Source organism: Lates calcarifer, linkage group LG13 (assembly GCF_001640805.2).
Source record: "Lates calcarifer isolate ASB-BC8 linkage group LG13, TLL_Latcal_v3, whole genome shotgun sequence".
Classification (NCBI taxonomy): Eukaryota; Metazoa; Chordata; class Actinopteri; family Centropomidae; genus Lates; species Lates calcarifer.
The window spans coordinates 20,541,090-20,566,042 of record NC_066845.1 but is presented as its reverse complement, the minus strand read 5'-3'; the positions used below and the strand labels follow the sequence as shown (position 1 = coordinate 20,566,042).

Sequence of the window (24,953 nt, the reverse complement as noted above, 5' to 3'; positions counted from 1 at the left end):
CAGTCTTATCAGTGAAGGAGGCAAAGCAGGGAGGAGATGGACACTTACAGCTCAGCAAATTAACTTTTGCCTGCAGTTTGTAATTAGGTTGGATAAAGAAGAACTTCCCCAATGTTTGCATATCCAGCAAACACAAACCGAGCTGTATCAGATCACCAGCTTCCGTCTCATTAGATAATGTATCCAAGAACTCCTCCTGAGACAGCTGTTTATTGATAGATATGACTTAGCTCAGCACTTCAGAACTTTGTCACAAAAATTAGATTCTCTTGTTGGTAATTAGTGAAAATACTATATGTACAATACTCATGTATTGACATTATTCAAGTCAATGAGCTAAGCATTGGATTTCCTGTAATAAAATAAATAGCATATCTTTCTCATGTATCTCCTTGCTCAGTTTGTGCAGCCAATCAAGTCTGTGAACCAAACTTTTTTTTTTTTTATTTAAAAAGACTTTCATTTATATTTATCCATGATGATGCTGGTTTTCATGTAGCCTATAGAAAAAGCAAGAAGATCAGCCATGTCAATCCGAGACACGGATGAAAAACATTTTGTTGTGGTGCAGAGGTGAGATTTTTTTCATCCAGATGTTTAGTAAGAGTCTTTGAAATTTCTGTAAATAACTTCAAAACGTCCATTAAACAACCTCTGTTGGGTATTTATTTGTAAGAGAAATGCTGCTTGTGTTTAGTTCTGTGACTCCAGTGTAATAGTGATATAGTAATACAGGAAACGCAAAAAACTTACACATTCTGTTGTAGGGACAATAATAGTAAATATTACTGAGATTAAGATTTCATCGAGAGACACACGCTGTTGCCTGATCCACACTTTTGGCAACCGGAATGAAATCGAACTCTAGAAATTATACATAATAATCATAATATTAATAATGTACACTTTTATTCTGCACAACTTCCACAAAAACTAATACGCTTCTGGGTTTATACGTGTATACATGTCCCTACTCAGTATTTTGTTTTGTCGAAGGAAGTACAAGCACGGAGTAAAAGGAGGAGTACGGAGACTCCTGGAGAGTTTTTACACACTGGGTAATTAAGCGCTTTGACTGACAGCAGAGTGCCAAAAGGCTCAGACGCGCTCCGATTGGCCGGGGCGCACTTTACAATCTCCTTGTTTCCAAGCTCCTCACAGGCAGAGCGCTGTACCTCCCCAAACTCTCGCAGGAGCTAGACGCACCAGAGGAGCGCGGCGGGGCTGCAGCCAGAGGAGAGTGCCTGTGGACTTTACCCAAACCAGAAACTCAACACGCTTTACGTGCGTCGATCGGCAGCACCCAGCTTCTTTCTACATTTGTTTCTTATTGTTCAGATTTTTTTTTTCATGAAGTGAGCCTCTTGGTTCGCTTGTTTGATCCGCACTGAGTTGCATTCCTTTTACTGTTGCAAAGAGAAATAATGAGGTCTTCTTCTGAATCGTTCTGGAGGATGATCCGGCTGGCTGTGACAGTGGCGCTCGTGTCAGCGTGCGGGGCGTCTGAGTACGAGTACGTGAGCTGGAAGTCGGACTCATACAACGGCGGGCGCAGCTACGGCAAACCCCCGCAGTGCGTGGACATCCCGGACGACCTGCGGCTCTGTCACAACGTGGGCTACAACCAGATGCTGCTGCCCAACCTGCTGGAGCACGAGACCATGGCCGAAGTGAAACAGCAGGCCAGCAGCTGGGTGCCCCTCGTGCACAAAAACTGCCACCCGGGCACGCAGGTCTTCCTCTGCTCGCTCTTTGCGCCCGTGTGTCTTGATCATCTCATCTACCCGTGTCGCTGGCTGTGCGAGGCCGTGCGGGACAGCTGCACCCCCATCATGGAGGCGTTCGGGTTCCCCTGGCCGGAGATGCTCACCTGTGACAAGTTTCCCCAGGACGACGTGTGCATTGCCATGACGCAGCCCAACACGACCGAAGTCCCCAAACCCACAGGTAATTCACAGCACTTTACATTCCTGTTTGAGCCTGTTTCAAACGCCCAGGTCCCACATTTAACGTGTGTTATTACGTTGCTCAACATATATTTATCATGGGAAGCCCAGTGAATGTGCACGCAACTTCAACATTTAAAAAACAATTAGGTCTGTGTGGGGTGCTCAGCAGTGTTTTGGTGGTCAGTCACTTGTTCCATAGGGACACGTGTGGTTTGTGCCTTAGTCAGCAGCATGTAGAACCAAGGTGACGAGGGGGACGATCCTTTTTGAGACTGCCCGACCTTAATTTGGAGGACCAAACCCCCGGCCAAAAGAAAACTTTCTAATTATTTAGATTTTCTGTACTTTATTTAATGAAAGTGTTCGATTCTATTCTCTGTAAATTTTATTCTCCGACATGATGGTTAAATGCTGAAGTCTGCCAGGAATTAAATGTCACCCAAAAGTAGTCAAATAAATTCTTAAAATCTAAAAATACCATATGCAACAAAATAACCATTGAGTCTGACTTTAATTTTAACACTCCTGGGTGCTAAAATCCCAAAGTTCACAGTAAAACTCACAGGACATGACTTCACTCAGTGGTTGTTCCATCCCAGCCAGGCCCCATGGTGACATCTTCAGATGTGTTGTCCAACCAACAGTCTACAATTAAAAGAAATACAATTGAAATAAAATACTGTGACATAAAGGAGATAAAAGCAGCAAATCATTACATCAGGGAAGCTGGAAACAGCCCATATCTGGCATTTTTGCTTCGTAAATGACTTGTGTGATTATTTGGGTATCAAAATTGCAGATTATTAATTTTCTATTATTTGGTTGCTATGCAGCAATTCAGGATTTCTTAATACAACTACCCATAAACTCTAAACGTTAGTGTAACTCAGAGGAACTACGAAACAGCCACCACTTTTGCCACTGTGTAAAAATCGACACCCGTGCAGTTAAATGGGATTGAGAATGTTATTTCAGGGGGGAAGGTGTGTTTGCAGATGCAAATCCCAACACAAACAAACCAAATACAACCTTTTGGGACGAAAATCAGCCGTGAAAACCTGGATTTGATCCCATTTTAACAATGTCAACCAACCCCACCTCCCCTCATGGTCCTTAAAAGAGAATCTAGTGTGGTTACATTTTCTTTTCAGTCTATGATCCATTGTGTAAACTCTGGATTTAATGTGAACGTGATGTTGCTTACTATTGACTTGGAGTGATGTTGTAATATTGAAAAAGCTCTAACAGATGGTAGTCATTTATTTCAAGGTGTTTGTTGAGCTGCAGGACAATGCTGGGAGGAAGTCCAGCAATGAAAAGTGAATACCTGCATCTATTAATTCCCATTTTTGACCAAGCTGTCACTGACAAATGCATTAAAACTGATGAAAGATGGAAAGATGAAGACTTAATTTGAAAAACATGCTGTCCAAATAATGTGCATTAAAATACACTCTGGAGGTGAGCGAGTTATCATCTATCACTAATGGCTCCTTGGCTGCAGATTCCCCAAACCTGTTGGGACTGCGTGTGGGTTGGTGTGGAGTGGAGTCAGACACTTCTTGCAGCATCTGCAAAGGGGGGTTGTGGGGGTTGTTGTAACATAGTCCAGAAAAATGGCCTTCCAGTGCTAACCTGATGAGCCAAGCTGACAAATTCCAGAGAAACCCTGAAAAATGCACAAAAACAGCAAGTCCGGGGGAAGATAAAGCTCAGGCTGATTCAGAATAGTTTTGGTTTGAAAGTTCGGTCGCTGTGCCAGTGTCTCTGCCGGTCGCCTAGGTGAGGTGCACACCAGGAAGGGGAAAGTACAACCACCTCATTCACTTTAACCATAAAATAGAGGGGAATTTCCATCATCACATCATCAACTTACTTATATTTCAATCTTAAGCTGTAAATACACCACTTGAAGACATTTTCACTGAACATGTTGGCCATAAATGGGGGGACTGTGGATCTTCCAGCAATCACACAGTGCTCACTGTATCTGTAGAGGGGACTTATCCTGTGTGTGTGTGTGTGTGTAGAAGGGGTGGGTGTTGCTGACTGACATGGTGGTATGGACGGAGGCCCATTTTTCCGAAAAAGAGCTCCCTTTTCAGGGTTAGGGAGACCACACAGAGCTGTGCGCTCTCCAGACGTCACCTGTTATCATTTGTTGTCAGTGCTAGTGATAAATAAAACTGGCGTTCTCCCACAGGACAGAGGCAGGCCTGTTGGAGCCAAAGCACTCAGAGTGTCTGCCATGAATATTCTCTTGGAATTTGGTAATGTGTGATCTTAAGGCTGATAAAGACAAACAAAAGCAGCCTAATCTTGTGAGCTGTTCTCCTTAATTATCATTAATAGAGGCCAGCTAACAGTGCTTACACTGCATTGCTGAATACATGCTGGTGATAATTGATTTAAAGAAGAACCAGGCTCAAATAGGCAGAGGGACTCCATGACTCTGTAAACAGTGTCTATTTTCACAAGCTCTTTACACCTGGGTGTTACTTTCACAAGCTTTCGTTAAACACATGTAATGGACAACTGGCAATGGAGAGAAAACTATTTGTTTTCCCTTCTCTTACTCCTCTGCTTCATTGATCCAGAGCCACACTGTGACACTGAAATGCAGTCGGTTTGAATTAAATGCTGCAGGACGCTGCGATCACATTGCAGGTCCAAGTTTGTTTGGAAAGTAAGCTCAGCTGTTTGGCATGGAGCGATCATTTGCGGTATTATAAAAAATTGAAAAATCGTGTTGGTAAAATATTCACAGATATGCCTCTAGACTGAATTACTTTTTGGCAAAAACACATTTTGGCTCTTTGTCTTCCGTCGGGTTTTTGTCTTCTAGCTGGATATTATTACCTTTTTTTTTGGGATGTCATAGCATTCCTTCAAGCTTAGATTGAATATCATTACCATTTATTCCTCCCATATTTGTAATACTTTTTTGGCATGTAAGGGTGTATACATCGCTGTTGAGTGTTCCTGGAAGATCCCGTTTGTGTGTAGATGTAACAGAGTGAGGGACAAAGTTGACTGCAGCTCATAGTTTCAGCTGGCTATAAAAGCTGAAGACATTCCTCACTGAGGTCAGGTCATCAGACCAGGCGACTGACACCAGACACTAGATAGGATCTCTGTATGTAGGGAGGGTAGGTGTGTAGTAATTTTGCAGGGTAAATAATTTCAAATTGGAATTTAAGGGCAGGAATGTGATTTTTTTTAAGAATTTGGTTTAACTCCGAATGAGGAATGACTGTTTTGTTTCCCTCTTGATCCTTTCTTTTATCTTTGTTTCACATCCCAAATGGGTGGCGATGTGAATAATTCTAATGTGAAACCATGTCAATGATTTATTGCTGGTGTCATTACAACTTGTATTTTTGCCTCCTTCCTGCTGATTTCTGATGTGTCCCATCTTTTTATTTATTTTTTTCAGGTTACTCTCCCATCTGCCCTCCATGTGACAATGAAATGAAAACAGACACCATTCTGGAGCACATGTGCGCCAGCGAATTTGGTAAGTGTCTTCTGAACACCCATCGCGCTAACGCACACGCAACATGTAAAATACTCTACACAGCCCGCTCTGATGCGCCTTGACATGCATCACAGCGAGCCATGAAATCAGAAGAACAGTATGAGATTGCATCAACTCTATCTCCCATCTTCAAGCTTTAAAACAGTCCATGAATTCTCAACAAAGTATGTAGGAGCATTTAAACCATGTTTTATCCCTGAGGTGCACCCTCTGTGCACCCTATCTCACCATGCTTGTCCATATTTGGCCATTTTTGTGGTAAGATTAATTATGCTCTTTGTTTTAATGTCAAGTTACATGTGACGTTTTATCTCTTGGTCAGATGGACCAGGCCTGTCTGGTTTGGTAAAGGACGATGTTCTGTGACTAATGAGCTGGGGTCATTAAAGTCTTTATGTGGCAGATCTTCGCTGTGGTAAAGTGGAATGTTTGCTCTGCTGTCTGGTGGTCTGCTGTTACAGAATACCTTCTGCACATGGGAGATAAATATCTGCTAAATGTCTGTCCGAATGAAGCCGTTAATGTCACCATTTATCTCAAATATATGCCTGATTTTTTTTTTTCTGATGGAATAATATTATGTGTACTCTTTACTCTAGTTGACTTTTAACCTATGTTGGTTAATGAGCCCAGTAGATGACGTACTTTGATGTGCACATACACAGGAATAAGGAAATGAGAAATGCTTATCTTGCTAAAAATGAATGTCCTAATGTCTTTCTTTCCTCATTTTGTTCACAGTGTGACTAATGTAGTAGGGCTCTCACTTTTTATCAGCGATGTAAATCACTACTGGTGGGAACACATTGAATAATTGATTTGTAATGATCTGTTTAATTTCAAAATTCACAACAGGCTGTGTCCTGCAGTGAGAGGGGGGCAGTCCTAAAAATTCCCTGTCCATATAACCCACTGCTAGCCGTGTTGCTCTAAGTTAGCGCTGTTGTTGTTGTCTAGCTGGCTTGCTGTTGTCTGTTGTGTAGCTTACATAAAATGAACTAGTGAGCTGTGCTAAATGAATAATCATGACATCAAACAGTCTAAGAGGTGATGTGTGGAAACATTTGTGATGGGAAAATTCCCTCTGGAGTCCTGTTCTTTCTTTCCAATGGTTATGGCATGTTCAGTATACTGTATGTCAGCTCTAGAGAGGGATATTGCAGAGAGCAAAAGTCAGGGAATCAGAGAAAATGAGAATATGTGAAAATGTAAGAGATGGATCACCTTTCATGAAAATAAGACAATGCAAGCTACATCTGGTTTCACACACTCGTTTCATTAGTGTTGGTTTCACACGTTCATTTCATTAGAGCATCTTCAGTCCAACTAGAATGGTAACCAGACTGAAAACAACATTAACAAACCAGGAAGGAAGGAACATATTTTGCTGATGGGGGCACTTGATTTAGTTGTGGAAATTTAGGAATTTGTGAGAGCCAGTTTGACTTAAAATGGACATAGAAAGCCTTGAGTTCAATTAAAAACACAAACATCAACTGAGCTGCAGTTATGAGGACTTCCAGGAATAATATGTGCATGATGCACACAAGATGCAAGATGTGAGGCTTTCATGTTTTATTCGCTGGCTGGACCAAAACTTGTGGCAGCTTGAATTCCAGGTGCCATGCGGAGCAAACATAGACTCAATGCACATTGGAAACAGACTTTCTTCCATTTCTCAGGAAAAGTTTAAAGTTACATTTGTTTAACGAATTGCCTTGTTGTTTATGCTGCGGTGATGGGACTCGCCTTTTTCAGTCTGCGTCCCCGTTTGCCAAGAGGAGAGTGGCACATTATTGGCTTGTTTCATCTCAGATGAAGACAGATGTTGTTTTCCTTGCTTGTCATAAGTCCCCTAACCAGCTGACATGTTAGGATACACAGGCAGATTTAGTATCAGGCTGAGGATGAGACACTGTGCTGCTTATGTTGCAGGTTTGAACCACAGAGGACCAACCTCCTCTGGAATGCAACAAATGTTGCTGTGATTTCAATATGAGTTGATTGCAACAGGTAAACAACTAATGCCTGACAACCTGACAAGAGATAGCATCGCTGGTCGTATCACCAGCTAGGCTAAAGATTTGTTTGTTGCTTTTTCCAGCCAATGGAATTCAGTTTTGGTCTGAGGAGAAAAGTGCAACTATAAATATATCTGACAGCAGCTGAAGCCAAACACAAGTCTTCAAGAAGAAAATATGCAGATGGAAAAATCCCAAGCTTTAATCACGATGTGTTTTATCCCACCAACGAAAGATAAGGCCATCATCCTGATTATATTCTGCTAGTTATGACTTGACTGAAAGTGGACGACATGGTAGGTAGCAACATGTTTTAGGAGCCTGTGTTTAAAATCCAAATTGCTGACAAGCTTGTCTGTTTTGTTTGGAGACCGCAAAATAGATATGATAGATAGATTACTTGCGCTTGTCTGTGGAGCATGGAGACCAAAAGCCACGAAGAGACTTGAGGAATGAATCAGTAATTTGCACTGCACAGTCTTTATTAATCTGTGTGGACCAATCATGTGTAAAATATCCCTACTCTGGCAGTGAATTAGCATTTTTGTCCACTGAAAACCTCACTTACTGGAAGTTGTGAAAGGTCTGTTTTCAGTTAAGGTGGACGTGTGTTTTTTGGTAATAATGGTATTTTGATCAATTGACGTACTGCATAAACGCTTCCCATCTATTGCACAAGCGCATTTGACTTTTTTGACGTGGTTTGGTCCTGATAAAAGTGGAGAATGCTGCAGCAAGAGAGCTTTTGACTTGAGGTGGTCGGATGGAAAATTTCTCTGACAGAGGACGGAGGATTCCTGTGAGATGGATGTATGTTTTCATGCTAATTCATCAGAGTTGCTGTAACAAGTAACAGGTTCTCAGTGTAGCACTTTTAGTTCACCTAGTGAAGAAAGACACTTGCTGAGTTCTCTGAAATCCTGATCATTCTCCTTCTAACACACACACACACACACACACACATCCTATTTGCAGCACTCAGCTGGTAACAGATTTACAGCTCATCCCACTCAACACTTTGTTCCCACCACAATTTATCTCTGTGCTTAAGGTTTTACGGTACCTCATTGTCCCAAAAAAACTCCAGCACCCCTCAATTAAATCTCTCCTCTGCCTCAGACAGCTCACTTTGTTGTTGGTGCCAAATTACTCCTTCCCTTTGCTGATGCAGTAAACAACAGGGCAGCCCTGCGCCAAAGAACTGATCACTTCAGCTTATCGGATCAGTTGTGTTTCCATTATTGTAAATGGAGAGCAGTACACACCCTCCTGCTGGGTTTATGACACCCTGGGAGCTGGAAGCCTCTGAACCAACACAGGAAATCAGGTCAGATGTCAGGGAGCAGAATAGAAAGAGGAATTTCCAGCAAAATAACTGATTTTAGGTGCAATTCCTGAGAGCAATGAAAGAAAAATGTCATTACACAAATACTTAAATCTAGTCTTTTAAAAGGTCAAAGGGGCATCTGAAGTGTCTCCTTACACCTACAAAATAAGAGCCTAAAATATAATGATGTTACTCTCTTAACATTTCTGTGGCTAGAATTAGGGGTTTGTTATAATGAAACAGTGACTTACAGGGGTTTTTGACTGACCCATGGTAAGTAAAAAAATAATGTACCTATTTCATTGTGCTTGTAACCCCTTAAAACAAAGCAAGATCTACTTGTGACTCCTAATTACCAGTTGCATATATCTACTGGTTGCAACCAGTTCAATCAAATAGTGAGTTTTTTTTTTTTTTTTGGGGGGGGGTCTCCTTTTATTTTGTAATACCATATGGGAGAACAAGACAAAAAACATACTATAAAATTCAGACAGCATTAAGAATTATTCATTAGTAAAGGTAGAGAAGTATTGTTAGCAAAATGTATTCAAAGTATCAAAAGCAAAGTATTTATTATGCAGAATGATGATGACCCGTGACCACACTAAGGCCAAAGTCTATGATGAAGGGTCACAAGTACATATAAGCAGCTGATATCATCACTTTGAGTATTCACAAGCCAAAATAGCACTGGTCTAATCAACAGAATCAGAATTTATAAGTGGACCATGTGTTCTATATGTAGTGGCACATTTTGCAAAGTATTAGCTGTCAGATAAATATAGTGAAGGAGAAAGTACTGTTGGCCAGAAGAAGCAGAAGATGAAAATGCTCACATACATGAGGATTGTACATGAGTACACTACTGCTTATTTGTGATTGTGTATATCTTTGCTATCTTAGGATACTGGTTGATATTAGGGATTTTTTTAATTAATATCCTTGAAATGATTTGAGCCACATTGTGCAGTTCTTGTGAGAATGTTTGAGTTTTTGGCTGGTTCTGTCCAGTCCCTTTATTCTCTGAACAGTGTAGCTTTGTTTTTGGTAACGCTGGAGCAGAAGCACCAGTTTACAGAGCTTTACAGTCCATGTTGAGTATCGAATATATGTTTCGATTTAGAATCAAAGCAAAAAACTCTTGTTATTAACTAAATAGTTTAATTACTTGATGCTAACTTCTTATTGCATGATGTTGCTGGAGAGATTAAGCCCTCAAACAACACGAGGTGCAAAGAAAGTTCATAGCATCAAAGGATTATCGAGGATGGAGGATTTATCAAGGTGAAGTCCTTTCAGGGGTGGGCCAGGCCTTCTCTTTTATGACTCACTAATTATGAATGCTGCCCATTTTGATTTCACTGAACACTAAGCCTCCTCACAGAGAATATTTGAGAGACTAGAGTCAGAGGATAAGAGTCTTAATCCCTACCATGTGCACTCTTAATACTGTGAAAAACAGGCCGGCTCTTTTTTTAACACTTTAATTAGCAATGGGAGATGCGAGTGCAAAGAAAGAGATGAAACATTTGAAAGTTTCTTAAAGTGCCAGTTCAGGTTTTTATGTCAAGCATGATTCTGTGAAAAGTGACTCAAGAAGGATTTGGTGTCTAACACTGTGGAGAGAATAAGACAGAAACTAAACTTTTATCAGTCCAGATCTTTTCTGGAGTGTGAAAATGATTCATGCTCAATCAAGCTGTTCCCTACACTGTAGGTCACAAGACCTCATCTCCAACACGACTCAGTAGTTCATCTTCTTCTACTTCTGTCAATTAGATTTGACATAGCATGCTGTGCTTTTTTTCTCACCCTGCCGTGTCACAAGGTCGTCTGTGCCGCACACATCACTATATGTCAGTAGAAAATGAGAGGACGTAATGCAAGAAGGCATATGGAGATTTGGACCACCAAAGTCTGACTCGTGCTCCATTTCAGAAGGGGAACTGGCGGAAACAGGATGATTAGAAGGTTAAATAGAGTTTAGTGGGAGATTAGAAGCATTATGGTCAATCTGAAAAACAGATCAGAGGGGGTAAAAGCCAAGAAAGAAGGTGTACATCAAGGCAGTACACTGCTAATTATGATTAAAGCATTTCAGGCAAATGTTAATACTGACCAGACAGATATGTTACATTCATTAAATATATACAGTAAACTTTCATAATATAACTTTTATAACTTCTCTGTTTGTGGAGAAAGCAGAAAGTTTAAGTGGCTTTATGTATAAATTTGTTTGGTCTTTCCACACATGGCTCTTGGATTTAGTATCAGACAATCTCTGAAACAGATATTGCATTATATAATAGTATTGGCCTAAACCCCATTATTAGGAGGATCATAATGGGTCGCCGCTGCATGAGCAAGATTTGCAACTTGCTGCATATTAAAAGTTTCAAATCATCAGGAAAAATGGTCTGGGTTGATAATTTGGTCCATATTAGCTTATTGCTTATACATCCATGTGTATGTGTCAGCTAGAAATCTAGTATGCAAAATCCAGTATTGGTTGAACTATAGCGTTTTGAGTGTGAAGTGGTACATATTCAGTCCAAATCCAGTTATCTACTTCACTGGATTTGTCAGTATCAGATATTCTTCATGGTTATCTTCCACAACAATCCTCCCAATAGCTTTGAGAAAGTGTGTTATATCACAGTATTGCTCTATTGATACTGGATTCTTGAGGCAGATGCCGATGTCGATATTTGAGTTGAAAAAATCCAGTATTGGCCGATGGTAATTTATTGTAGCAGAAACAGAGACAGAGTTAGCCTTGCTATGGATAACCTAATATTACAACACAGTGAATAAACTGTGACACTTTCCTGTATAAGCTTCCCCCTCAGTCCTTTACAGAACCACATTAAAATACTTTCCCTGCAGAGATGGTGCTCACTTGCCACTGATACCCTTTATTGTGTTTCATTTTGCGAGCACAGGGGGACACATTCTATACCAGCAGTTTTAAGAGGCAACAGTGTGCTTAGACCAAACATTTTGTAGAAGTCACCTATAAACAAGTGTTTTTTTTCTCCTTTTCTCCACATGCAGCTTTCAAGACCAAGATCAAGGAGGTGAAGCGAGAAAACATGGACCGCAAGGTGATCTTGCAGAAGAGGAAGAAGATGTTGAAACAGGGTAATCTGAAAAAGAAGGACTTGAAGAAGCTGGTGTTGTACTTGAAGAATGGTGCGGATTGCCCCTGCCAGCAGCTGGATAACCTGGGCAACCAGTATCTAATCATGGGCCGCAAGGTGGATAAGCAGTACCTCCTCACAGGCATCCACAAGTGGGACAAGTCCAGCAAAGAGTTCAAAAAGGCCATCAAGAAACTCAAGACCCACACCTGTCCCACCTTCGAGAATGTCTTCAAATAATATGACCCTGCCCTCATCCTTGGTCGCATCTCATCCTACAAATGAACTTGCATTAAGCATTAAAAACCCAAACTTTGCTTTCTATTGTCCTGTTTATATATCTATATATCTTTGTATATTTACAGATATACTTTGAAATGTCAATTATCAAGTTTTAGTCAAATGTGGTGAGTGATCTGCAAATAATTTAAGGGTAGTGTACGGCCCTTCACTGAAATTATTTCCACTATATGTATGTAGATATTTTATTACACTCTTTCATCCTACAGCTCAGTGGATTTTACTAAAAGAAGTTGTTGGACATTTTTGAAAATACACTTATTTGCTTTCTTGCCAAGAGTTTCATGAGAAGACTGATAACACTCTTGTGTCTGTACGGTAAATACAGTTAGCAGATGATTAGCTACAGTTAGCAGATGATTAGCCTGTGTTTGCATAAAGACAGAAGGGAGGGGAACAGCTCGTGTAGCTCTGTCCAAAAGGGAAAAAAAACACAAATGATCGTTTCACATTTTGTTTTTTGTACATATTAAAACGAAAGACATATAACTGTTATAGTGAGATTTATATGTGGTGGTAGACTGATTTTTTGGGACAGAGCTGGGCTATCCGTTTATTTCCACTTTCAGTCTTGCTAACAGAGGCTAACCCTCTGCTGGCACCAGCTTCAAATTTAGCATAGAGGAATTAGACTAATATTTCTCTTCTCATCTAACTCTTGGCAGGAAAAAAATGTCCAACTATTCCTTTAAATCTCTCATTTGCTCATATAATAAATCAGAAAATAACTAATTAGACAGAATCTGTTTTTTTTTACTTTGAGCTTTAAAAGCCACACTGTACAGGGCAGTTCCAGATAGGGTTCCCAGGAGTTATCGACAGAAGAGAGTATGCTACCAACAATTTAGATCATTTTCTTTTCATTTCTTAATTTCATTGTTAAACATCTTTTTTCTGCCTGAAAAATCTTAAGAGAATCGTAACCACCCATCTGCATCATGGGATAATGGTACTTGTGTGGCAGTTTTCTTGATTTCCTGCCGTGGGTTGTCATTGACATTTAACTAAATATTTTTACCACTTTGCTGTCACTGTACATCCAGTCTAGCTACAGTAATCAGTATTCATCGGTAATGGAAATGCCTTATGTAGTCATATGTGTTTAACAGTGCAAAAGTTATCAAAGTGCAAATGTTGCCAACTCCATGTTCTGATTTGTTTTGCTGGTCCGTTTTAGCACTATTTTGTTTGCGGATTTGAATGTGAGCTGTGCATTTCTGCCTATTACATGTACATACAAATTTTACATAAATATGGAAAAAACTATGTCTCTTATATTATGTAGTTTTCTTTTATGGATTTCCATAGACATGGCAATGTTTTGTCCACCACTTTGGTCCAGTGAAATAGCTCCACAGCTAAAGCATGGGCACGATTACTTTAAACATCTAAACCAGCATAATTTTACCAAGCTTATTAGCTGACATTATGTTTTTATTATAAATGCCTATGACACACAGTCACTTTGCATTACATCACAATAATCACACAGATAACCAGATTAGCAATTATACAAACCTTGTTTAAATACAGTCTGGGTGAGTTTTAAAGTGAATGACCGTATAGCCTATGTGTTTAATTATTGTTACAGGTATGGGTTGGGAATTATATTAATGGGTCAGCTACGGCACTGAGCTTTGCAGACGTGGGGTGGGTACGGGTTAACAAAATTTTACTCATGCAGGACTCTGATTCATATGATGGGTGTATTCTAATGACTCTGGTGACCCCATGACTGTTCATTGAGAGTAAGGCAAATCAAAATAATTTAACTTGACTATAGTTTTATTTTAAATACAGACATACAATTTACAAGCATGGGTTTATTCTAGTGCATGGATCCTCTCTATTCAAGACCCCTCAGTTCCACATACAACAGTGTGCATAAAAAAAAATGAAATTAGATAGATTTAGATGCAAATTGATGAGATGGTATTGATGAGATTGAATTAGCATGTGACATAATTTAGTGTCATCTAACTACTTAACAAGTAGGCTTTAGCTCCTTTCCATTGAAAATAGTTGGCTGCTGCTAAGCAATGCTAAACAAAGATAGTGAAAATGGCTGCATGGCTCCATTTTATTTGATTTCTGAACAATAGCATGGAATGTGCATGGAATCCAACATGCTGATACTGACATACCTATCAACATCAGCCAGTTAACACGGTCACTGTGAACATGTTAGCAAGCTGACATTTAGTTCAAAGCAACCCTATTCCTAAACACAGCTTCACAGAACCACCAGCACAAGTGTTGACTACCAAACGAGCAAAGCAGGCAACTGCCCCAGTGCCCCAGACCCTTCAGTTGTGGGGAAATTACTTTGCAATAATTTGATTAATTATTGATTTGATATCCAATATTTGTCATTATAGCACAGTAAAAAAAATGAAATGGTAAAGGCCTGAAGGAGGCTGCAGCATTTTTACTCACAGCATGTTATGTAGAGGCACTGTCACTGTAATGTTAGATGGTCAGATAATAACAAACTAATGGAGATTTAGCAAACCTGGGGCAGGGTAATGTGGCCTCCTTTTTTTTTGCTCATCCCGTTATAGCTGCTTCATTCATCTTCGCATCTTGCTGAATTACAGAGTGCCTTAATATCATATCTAATCATAACGTTGTTTCAGTAAAAAAAAAAAGAAAAGAAAAATGAGTGTAAGACATATTACTAGGGCCTGAATGAATGTGTATAAAAGTCTGTAATATGCACTGCATTAAGGTAAATTAAGAGGTAACGTAGGCTTTGAAATCATATGCAGAGAGTTTATTGTTTATTTTACGTGAGCCAATAACTATTTTGTTTATTTTACTTTGAATCATTTGGCATTTTAAAACTGTCTTGCCAAGACCATGCAAGCTCTTATCTTTCCTTAACCATCATTTATGTCTTTTCATGCGATGTGGAGTAGATGATGAACTGCCCAATCAGCCAGCTTCTGCTTCTGCTTTGACAATCCCATCAGACAGAGAGCACTTTTCCTAAGCTGTGCCAAACTAACGTCTTCACGCTTTTTGAAAAGATAAAGCATGACACTGCCAGATCTCCACACTGAGGGATCTCTCACGCATGCATGTTTTTATTCTCCTTGTCTCTCCAGTGATGCTAGATTCTTGTCTGGGTGTCTTCTGACTCAGGTTCATTGTGGTTTCACAGACTGTTGGTGCCTTGGTATGTGGTATGCAAATGCAAATCCTGAGTTATCATCATTAACAGCTCATGCCGATAATGAACATGTTCTTAACCAAGGGGTAATGCTGTGTAATCAACTGTCACATTCAACAGAGTTGTTTTCACAGTCTGTATTGATGGATTTGGTTCCTATGCTGAACAGGCAACAGGCATTCCCCATGCTGTTTCATTTGATTCATGAGCAGTAACATGCAAATGTGCACATGAGTCCAAAGAACTGACAGAGGCACTTGTCTTGTTAGCCAGCTTGTATTTTCCCTGCACAAAAACCACAGATCTGAGTAACTTGATAATACATGTTTTAATGTAAATACTTTTATGAGCTGAAATCCATCATGTCACTACAACATGCGTAAACAACAAAACATGAAACCATTCTGTCAATAAAAAGGCTTGTTAAAAACCAGGAAGTATCAAACGGACCAACGTCTTGCCCATCTGTTTTCAGTAATGGCTTTGGTATTGGAAAATATATCTCAGATGTGGACTTTGCTTTCTAATCATTACTTCAGCTGCCTTCAAAAGAGCCCCACAAAACCTGGGGCCAAGATCCAGCTTTGTCCTATTAAGAGATGATCTGCAAAAAACATCCTGTTTGATTCATCGTCTCACTGAAAACCCCAAATTGACAAAGCTGATGAAGTACTATTTTGATTGGGTCCATGTCAGAGGCTAGGAAAGTATTCAATTATCTCTCCATTATTGATACCACAAACTTGACTTCAGTCTGTGATAAGATGCTGCTAAGATGACAATTGCAAGTCCGACTGGATAGAGAGGTCATCAGAGCCTGCATAAATATGCTTTTATTCAACCAAAAATCTTTGGCTTGATCTAAGCCTATACTTCCTTTAGTACATGTTGTCTGGTTAACCATATAGTGTTAGAAATACAGCTCCTAATATTTTGTGATTTATGCAAAATGATGTGCTAAGCACCGAAAACAAATAATTCAAGTGACAGATCCCATGTTAAGGCGTGAAAACCAGAACAGTTAAACATTACCCAATGCAACAATAGCTTTATGCAGTCACTGTGCATTTTTATCAGTATATCTCACATTTAAAGACAGTATCGCCTGTTGTTTTTTTTTTGTTTGTTTGTTTTTTTTTACAATAGTGACGCATTGTAGCATCTTTTACCTCATTGTGTTGGTTTTTACAGCCCTCACCACCTGTTTTGATTGACTCTCTCTGCTCTCAGCAGCCTCATTTCCAGCAAAAAAAGCTCTAAAAACCTGCTGTACACTACTTACCCAGCACCACACAGCACACAGACTAGCTAGCTAGCCAGCATGCAGTGAAGAGCCAGATATTTTCTCTCATCATAGTGGAAATGAAAGCAAAGCTTAAAAGAGATAAATTAGACTTCATCATTTCAAATGAATCTTAATATTGCTGTTTGCTTACTTGTTGGCTGTATGAAAATTTATAGGGTCATAATGTGTCATTATTACTTGTGAAGCACACTGTGCTTCTCCCAGCTGGTCCCAAAAATCTGTCATCATAGCAAACCCTATTTTTGACACTATTTATGGGCCGCATTTTTTCAGCAATATCCATTTAATTTATCTACATTTCCGTACTGGTGGAATCTGGAAACTGCCTTTCCCACCACGACTCACGTTATTGTTCCAAGGAGTTAGATGAATCCATGCACATACCAGGCCAGTGCAAAAGGCAAAGGGCAATGCATGAGCTCAATTAATGTAATACAGAAGACTGTTTTCAGTAAGTTTCTGTGTTGGACAATACTTCTGACTGCTTTAATCAAATGAATATGACATGGTTTGCTTGGCTACACTGCAGATACACAAACTGCACTTCTTCTATTAGATTTCTGACAAAGTGGCTGCTCAGGGCAGTGCATGCATTTCAAACAGAATTCCAGGACCTGAAGCAGCAAATTACACCTACCATTACCACCAGCAGCCACAAGTCAAAATCGCCAATCTCAGGAAAAGACCGAAATCAGTGATGAGTTGCTGCTGCTAACAAGTTCTGTGTGTATCCAAAGCCTGATGTATCTTATTCCTCTGTGATGTACAGCTCCATCGTTTTCCAAAAAAATACTTAAAATACATCAGTAATCCACACCTTTAGCCTGAGTGACATATTCCACCTTTACCTAAGAACACACACCTTACTTTATTTTGACTCAGTCCCCCACACAACCACCTGCTGCTAGAAATATGCATTAGAGCACCAAATGTGGTTTAATCTGCATCTGAAAATAGTCCCCAGCTAATTTCTATTTCTACCTGTTTAATTATATTTGCTTAAAACTGCAGTGACCAGTTGATTTGGGAATCACACAATCCTTTATCCTTTAAATATTACATCTTCAGTGGAACCTAAGGGATTGAGAGTCACAGACATAAGTGGGGAAGTCCACACACTGTCTATTAGTATTAGTAATTCCTGTTAAAACTTTATCACACCAATTTAAGAGAACTTGACAAAAAGCCTTCCTACCTCTGAGATCACAGTGAATGTTGTCTGTGACTAATAACTCCATACCAGAAGAGGTTGTACTTACCTCTTTCTCCCCTCTGTGTTTCAAAGACACATCTGGGGAACTTTTGGACACCACTGTCTATTTAAGATGCAACTCCACATCCCCACATTAACATGAGGAAACAATAAAGTGTTATTGAGACTTATAGCGCAAATATTTGGCAGCAAATAAGCCATCGTAATATGACTTTCTTCTTTTTCTTTTTTTTTTTCCTCCGCCAGGTCCAAATGTTTCATTTTATGGATCTCTGAACCATGGCTAAGCCTTGAGGTTTTAAAAAGTGAGGCACTTCTCTGTTCTTAATCCATGTATGTGCCTTCAAAGCTGCTGCTGTTTCCCCCAACTGCTATAAAACCGTCCTTTGTATTTAATGGTATAGCTGTATTCTCTGTTTTATGGTGCACCATCAGTAGCCAGCAACTTAAAGGGGTCATTTTGGAGGACTTTGTGTGGGCAGCTCAGTCAACCATAATATGCACCGTCATAAAGCAGAAACATGTATACAAATCACAGTTAGAATGTAACATTAAAATGTTTTCCTGTAGTGACAAATAAAAAATACATCCTCTTTCACACAGTTTGGACTGGAGTTTGAAGTTCTAAAATACAACACTGGCATGACTAGAGCTTTTCCAGTGTGTGTGACTGCATAAATTTACAAAGTCATTTAAATACAGAAGTGTTTTTGGCTCTTTTACTGACCCTGAGCTACAGAGCAAACCATTAATGTCTTTGGCGTATCTGCAGGATTCAGTAAGAAGGATGAGTCGGCACACTGCATTAGAGACCAGGTTCCTCTGGAATCCACAGATTGTAGTCAAATTGGCAGATTAGTCAGATCAATCTTCTGGCTGTTAACCGCCCAGAACCTCAGGCTGTTTGGTGGAACTCACAGTGTGCGGTTATGACTATAACAGCCATCGAAATCCAGGGGGAAAAGGGGATAAGCTGAAAGGAAAATAAAACAGAGAAACAATTGTTTTCTTTTTCACCCAAGTCCACAAGGGAGCAGGAGGAGAGGGGGGTGTGGGATGGACTACACATGTGGCCGGCGGCCATATGTTTTTGAATAATAGCCATTAGTTTTAAGAGGATGATGTCATTGTAGGTTTGCTGTTCCAGTAACTATATTCCTCCAGTCCTGGATCAGATCCCTGAAATGACTCCTGCAATGCATGATTCCTGTTCTTCACTGAGGAAGGTGAGGAAATATTTGCAGTAAACATGGAAAGTTATAAAGCTATAATCACATCAGGCTTTTGTTGCATTATGAATAAGCCCTCAGGAGGAGAAAAAAGAGTCCTCCCAGCAGTGTTATATTTTTGATTCACTCTGATTTTAATTCATAGCTTTCAGCAAGCAGTTAAATCTCTTCCTCTTTAGAAACCTCTCACTGAGGCTTATCCTCTTTGCCTGTGGACTTGGGCGAAGATGTGAGCAAATATGAGTCTCAGGATAAAGTTGTATGGTGCCAGTGTCAACATAGCCATGCTGTTTTGGAAGCACTTCACTGACTATCAATCACCAGTGACCAGCCACAAGTTGTAAAAACATTTGGTGAAAAAAAATTAGGATTTATGATTGGTCATTAAAAACCATCAAGACCTGTCAGAAATAACCACAGAGGGTAATTCAAAGTTTGCTGCAATGGAAGCAGCTGGGTCAACTTTGGGGACCTGATCTTAAAATGTTTTGGATGATTGATTCCTAAGGAGAATCAGCTATTGGTAGATGCTTTTAACAGGAATCAATGCTGAAATTTAGAAAAAGTAATTCACTGGTTTCCACTTAATTATAAGCTGATTGTGTTCTTCATCCAAAACAAAAGAAATCCATTTTACATTACCACAAAGCACTTGTTTGTGTAATTGTTTCTCACAAGACAATAAATTCACATAATGTCAATCAGTTTTCTACTTCTTACTATAAAGATTTAAAACATAGAAAACTATTCTGCAAATAAAACTGGGGGCACACACTGAGATGGGCATGTTTCCCTGTTTGAAAAACACACAAGGCACAGTTACAACAAATTCTTCAGCTGCATCAGGCATACAGCGCTTTAGTTGATGCATGAGGAGCGAGCTTCATGGCTCAGAATCAGCCAAATCCGTCATGACAGCCCGTTAAAAGTTCAGTTGTTGCTCAATAATGCCTCTCCTGCTTCCAAAGCCAACAATTTTGAGTGAATTTCATAAATTGTTCCCCCAATAAACCACAAGCAGCTGTTACTTAGCAAAGTTATGACCAGGATGTAGGGGGAGAGCAAACCCACCTAAACTCACTTTCACCAGGATTTAATTGCACACTGGAGTTTACTCATTCCTCATTCCTTCATTACCTAAGCATTGTTTACAGGAATGTGCACTGAGATCATTCTTTAAACCGTTGTGATTTCAAACATTTCACATCTAAAGTAACTCTTTTCTCCCAAACCTACACAATATACTTTAATGGTCATGCATTTTTGTTTTTGCTAAAGAGACAACAAGTCCTCCAAATTAAATGACAGTCATTGTCAGTGCTCTGTAGAATGACACATGGAAGTGTTTTCTGATAACAGCAGGATGACATCATTTGTCTGTGCCTTCCAAAACCATTCCAGATCACAGTCAGAAAAATACATGTTTTATGATGCAACTATGTTATGGTTGAAGTTTGAGTACTGCTTAAGCACAAAAACAACTTAAGTTTTGGGAAATATTGTGATTTGGGTTAAAATTACCACACTGTGAAGGTTAGGGCGCATTTGTCGCCACAACATAATAATAAACACTTTTTTAAGGTTAGGGAAAAATTGTGGTTGTGATTGGAAAAAAAACAAAACAATGTTGGCTGTCGCTGGAAATGGGAAACATGTGCTACCTTTGTGGCTCTATAACATCAACAGACTACTTCCACCATCGCTCGGTGGAAATAACTGATGAAAATGTTTGTTTTTTTTCTCTTCATATTTACGCTGTTTGCAGTCTGTGGAGATGGTAGCTAAGCATTTCACTGCACATTGTACTATGTATCATATTAAATAAAAAAATAGAAACTACTGAGAATATCTGGTGCATAATGATTTCTGCTGTTTGCTCATGCCATTTTGGCAAAGGTATTTCACAAACTGAAACACTCATTTGGTTGTCTTCCAACAGATAGAGAAAAATATTTAAACAGTGAGTGTTTGTTTGTTTATTTGTTTGTTTGTTTGTTTTCTGGACTAACAAGGAACAAGAACAGATTTAGCAATTTTTTCAAGTAACTACACGTTTCAATGTGGTTGAAGATCAAATCAGCATGAAAATATGTTTAAATCTGAGACTGTCCTTTCAGTCTTCAGCCTTTCTGTCCTTGGAGAGTAAATTCAGTAAAACTGAAAATTGTGCACAGGCAAATGCCAGCCAAATTGTAGCTTTGGAACACCACTGCCAGTACAACATCTTGACAAGAATTTGTTTATTTTTCCAAATATTTATTTATTTGAGTTTTCTTTCCTTTTTTATTTTCTATTTTTTGAGCTCTTGCTGGAGTCATCCCTCTATCGCTTACAATTCTTTTTCTTCCACCTGAGTGATTCTTCCAATCAACTGGCTTGGTAAATGTTTATGTATATTTAAATTCATGTCATCTGTACAGAGTTATACTATTTGCATTCTATGCTACTTGCTAATGTAAGTGCTTCTGGTAATGGTTATTGGTTGGTAAGGGCCTCTGCTGTCATTACAAGTGCATACTGTGCAGCCAAACTCTGTTCAAAGTTTATTTTTAATTCCAGCAGAGATCCCAAAGATACCAAATTATACAAGGGTAAAATGTGATTAAAAGGATTCATGTACAGGCATTGCATGTACAATGATAGAGTGGAATAACATAGGACATAAAATAATTTTTTTTAAATTGTGTTCTGTGCTTTTTCATACTCAGAGTCATCACACCACTGTCTACAATAAACTGAAAAAAACACTTTCTTTCTTCCTTTGTCATGTACTGAAAGCTGAAAGGTTTAGCACTCAGTTTCACTTTGTTATTCTCATAGACAGGAAGTGTGTTTTAAACCTTTCAGTTTGTGTTCAATAAACAGAAGATGAACTGGGTAATAAACATGAGCAGTGATTAGCACCCACTGTCAAACAACAAGACTGAGAGTCTACAGTCATGCTTAAGAGGCTGTTCTTTGAGCTAAATGCTATCATCAGTGTGACAATGCTAACATGCTAATGTTTAGCAGGTATAAAGTTTCACATGTTTACCATCTTAGTTTAGCATGTTAGCATGCTAACATGTACTTATGAGCAAAAAACACAAAGTACAGCTGGGCCTGATGGGAATGTCAGTGGTTTTGCAGGTTATACTCTGAACCAAACTACTGGACAGATTAATACAGTTTATCCTGAGAGAGGTGTGAATGTATAAAGCAAATTTCATCACAGACCATCCAACAATTGTTGAGACATTTCACTCAAGGTGGCACTAGAATAAAAGATGGAGAATCACCAGTCATTAGGATACATCCTCTCACCATGAATGTCTGTCCATACTGCTGGCATGGTTAAAAAAAAAAATACAGAAAGCCAGGACAAAAGATTTGACAGCTTTGAACTCTTGTTGATTGACAAGTGTCTCCTTGATGAGCAGTTGAGAAACTTCACTGAAAAAATTCACAAACCAAGCATCTCTTGGCTGTCAGTCTGCTGCAAAATTAACACTGAATCCATCAAGGCAGCGGTTATTAAAGGTTAGTTAGTCATTTATAATAGCAGCTTTCACAGACTACTGCCTCTCTCCCTGGTTAGTTCCATCATGCCCTTTGTAGCTCCAGCACATCAATGATTATTCTCTGAGTTGCCTCTCTAGTTCACTCCAGGGACTGGCTTTGAACAATGGGTGCCTACTTATTATGTTATCATGATATATCAATGCAAAAAAGACAGGTTTATGGGGTTTTCCACCTGAAGTGAACATTGCATATTTAGTTTTCCTGGCACTGTTCCCTTTGGAAAATGCTGATGGCACAGGTGGTCTTTGAAAATATTTAGGAGCTGTAATTATGAATGCACTCTTTCCTCGTGTAGCAAGTGAAACTATTTATGCAAGAGTCAACCAGAAAAGGTGAGATAACTGAATGCACAATTTTAGCTATGTATCATTTCAAACAACTAGCACATTTAAACTATAACATTCAGATATTGCTTGCCTGGTGTATTTAACCATGCACCAGCAGAAGGGATCATGGGCCAAAGGTTTCATTAGAGTCACTGTAAAAGCATCAATCACTGGGACAAATGTGTATTCTTAGACTACTAACAAGATACTTGAAAGAGCAAAGATATCATAATTGTTAGATTATAGACTCTCAGATAATTTTGTAAATTATGGTTGATAATGGCTGCAGGTGAAGAGAGACTGTCTGCATGCAATTTAGATTTTTGAGGTGTATAATCTATAAATTTTGATTGTTGAAGAAAATGAAAGCTAACTTGAATTCTGATTCTGTATGTGGGTTGGATCAGTTTTGTAAATCATAAACAGAAGCTATATATATATATATATATATATATATATATATATATATATGTGTGTGTGTGTGTGTGTGTGTGTACAATAAATAATCCAAATACAAAATACTGAGTCAATTTTGACTTCTTAAATTTGATAGTAAGATTAGAATAGTAAGAATAATGAGAATATTTTTTTTAACGAACACAAATATTACAAATATTCTGTTTGATTTAAAACTCAAATTTTTAAGTATGTATTATGATATTGACCCAGCATATCCTAAATTTGAGTTAGAAAATTTCTCTTGATCTGAGTCTTTCTATTTTTATCGTCTCAATGTCTCATCTTTTTTTTTTTTTCCAGAGGAAATGTCCTCCCATACAAACCTGCTTTGAAGGTATAATGGGACCCTTCCCTCATCACTAAAATTAACTTCATCCCACAAAACCAGCTGGAAAAAGGAGGAAAAAGATTACAGCCACTGACATAACGTAGCCTAATAGAGTGTTTACTGTGTGTGACAGGAAATGAAAATGGTCACTTAACAGGCATGATGTAATTGGTTGTTTTAGTTGGCTGTATGAGCAGTTTAACCACCAAAACACTGCATATATCATTCGGAACAAGGAGGAAAAAAATACAAGTCATTATCTGAATTCTGATAGAGTACTTCATCACACTAGCTGTTGTTCTATTAGTAGTGAACTAAAGCTAGCTAAAAAACAGTGAATTGGTTAGTGTACAAAGAGCTCCAAGAATATTTACCAGTGTGGTAGCACATGTACTTATGTTATAACTTTTTATCCATATTCACCAGCATTCCTTTCTAATGTCATTGCTACATCTTTCTAGTTATATCCCTGCTGTTAGCCAGCTAACAGTCTTGCTTCATTATGTTGAGGTAGTGAAGTGTAACCTGCAACCTCTTTTTCTTCATTATTCTTGTAAAAAACATTATCTCACATGGGATAGGTGTCATCTTTTCAAGTTACACAACATAAAATCATGCATTCTTTCATTTTGCCAGTGTTTGTTCACCACCACAGTTAACATTGCGAATTGCTGCCAAGTCAAAGCTCATGAAAAAGAACCCCAGGGTGGTTGGCACCCTGTGATGAGCCTATCAAGTCTGGGCATGGATTTTGACAGTGGTTTGTTCACAACATGTCTGATGATTTGGGCCTTTGTGTTTGCTCTGATTAAATAAACCTGAAATCACAAGCTGCTAAGAAAACACATAAATTTGATGTCAGAATGATATTCCTGCGGGAGGATTTTTCCAGATCTATCTGTTTATATAGTACACTTGAGAGAGAGAGAGAGAGAGAGAAAAAAAAGATTCCCTAGGGGCTTCTGTTTCATGTGTGTGGTGCTCACACACAGACACACTGGGAGACACACACACACACACACACACTAAAGTGGAAGCCATGCCTCATCGACATGTGTTTTTCTCCACTTAACTCGCAGTGCAG

At 39.0% G+C, this 24,953-nt stretch overlaps 1 protein-coding gene across 1 annotated transcript; it reads left to right on the top strand.

Annotated features, from left to right (window-relative positions):
* Positions 1 to 1,129: 1,129 nt before the first annotated feature.
* On the top strand, positions 1,130 to 13,541 carry sfrp1a (secreted frizzled-related protein 1a). The gene is made up of 3 exons (XM_018669450.2): positions 1,130 to 1,947; positions 5,386 to 5,466; positions 11,890 to 13,541. Exons 1-3 carry the CDS (start codon positions 1,425 to 1,427, stop codon positions 12,213 to 12,215), a joined length of 930 nt encoding a protein of 309 aa, XP_018524966.1. The 5' UTR covers positions 1,130 to 1,424; the 3' UTR covers positions 12,216 to 13,541.
* The last annotated feature ends 11,412 nt before the right edge of the window (positions 13,542 to 24,953 follow it).

What these genes read in the sequence shown, in the direction of transcription:
- sfrp1a (XM_018669450.2), top strand. Translation starts at nt 1,425, where the DNA reads ATGAGGTCTTCTTCTGAATCGTTCTGGAGGATGATCCGGCTGGCTGTG. An exon ending in CGAAGTCCCCAAACCCACAG is followed by an intron (nt 1,948 to 5,385) that starts GTAATTCACAGC and finishes TATTTTTTTCAG; the next exon opens with GTTACTCTCCCATCTGCCCT. An exon ending in CATGTGCGCCAGCGAATTTG is followed by an intron (nt 5,467 to 11,889) that starts GTAAGTGTCTTC and finishes CTCCACATGCAG; the next exon opens with CTTTCAAGACCAAGATCAAG.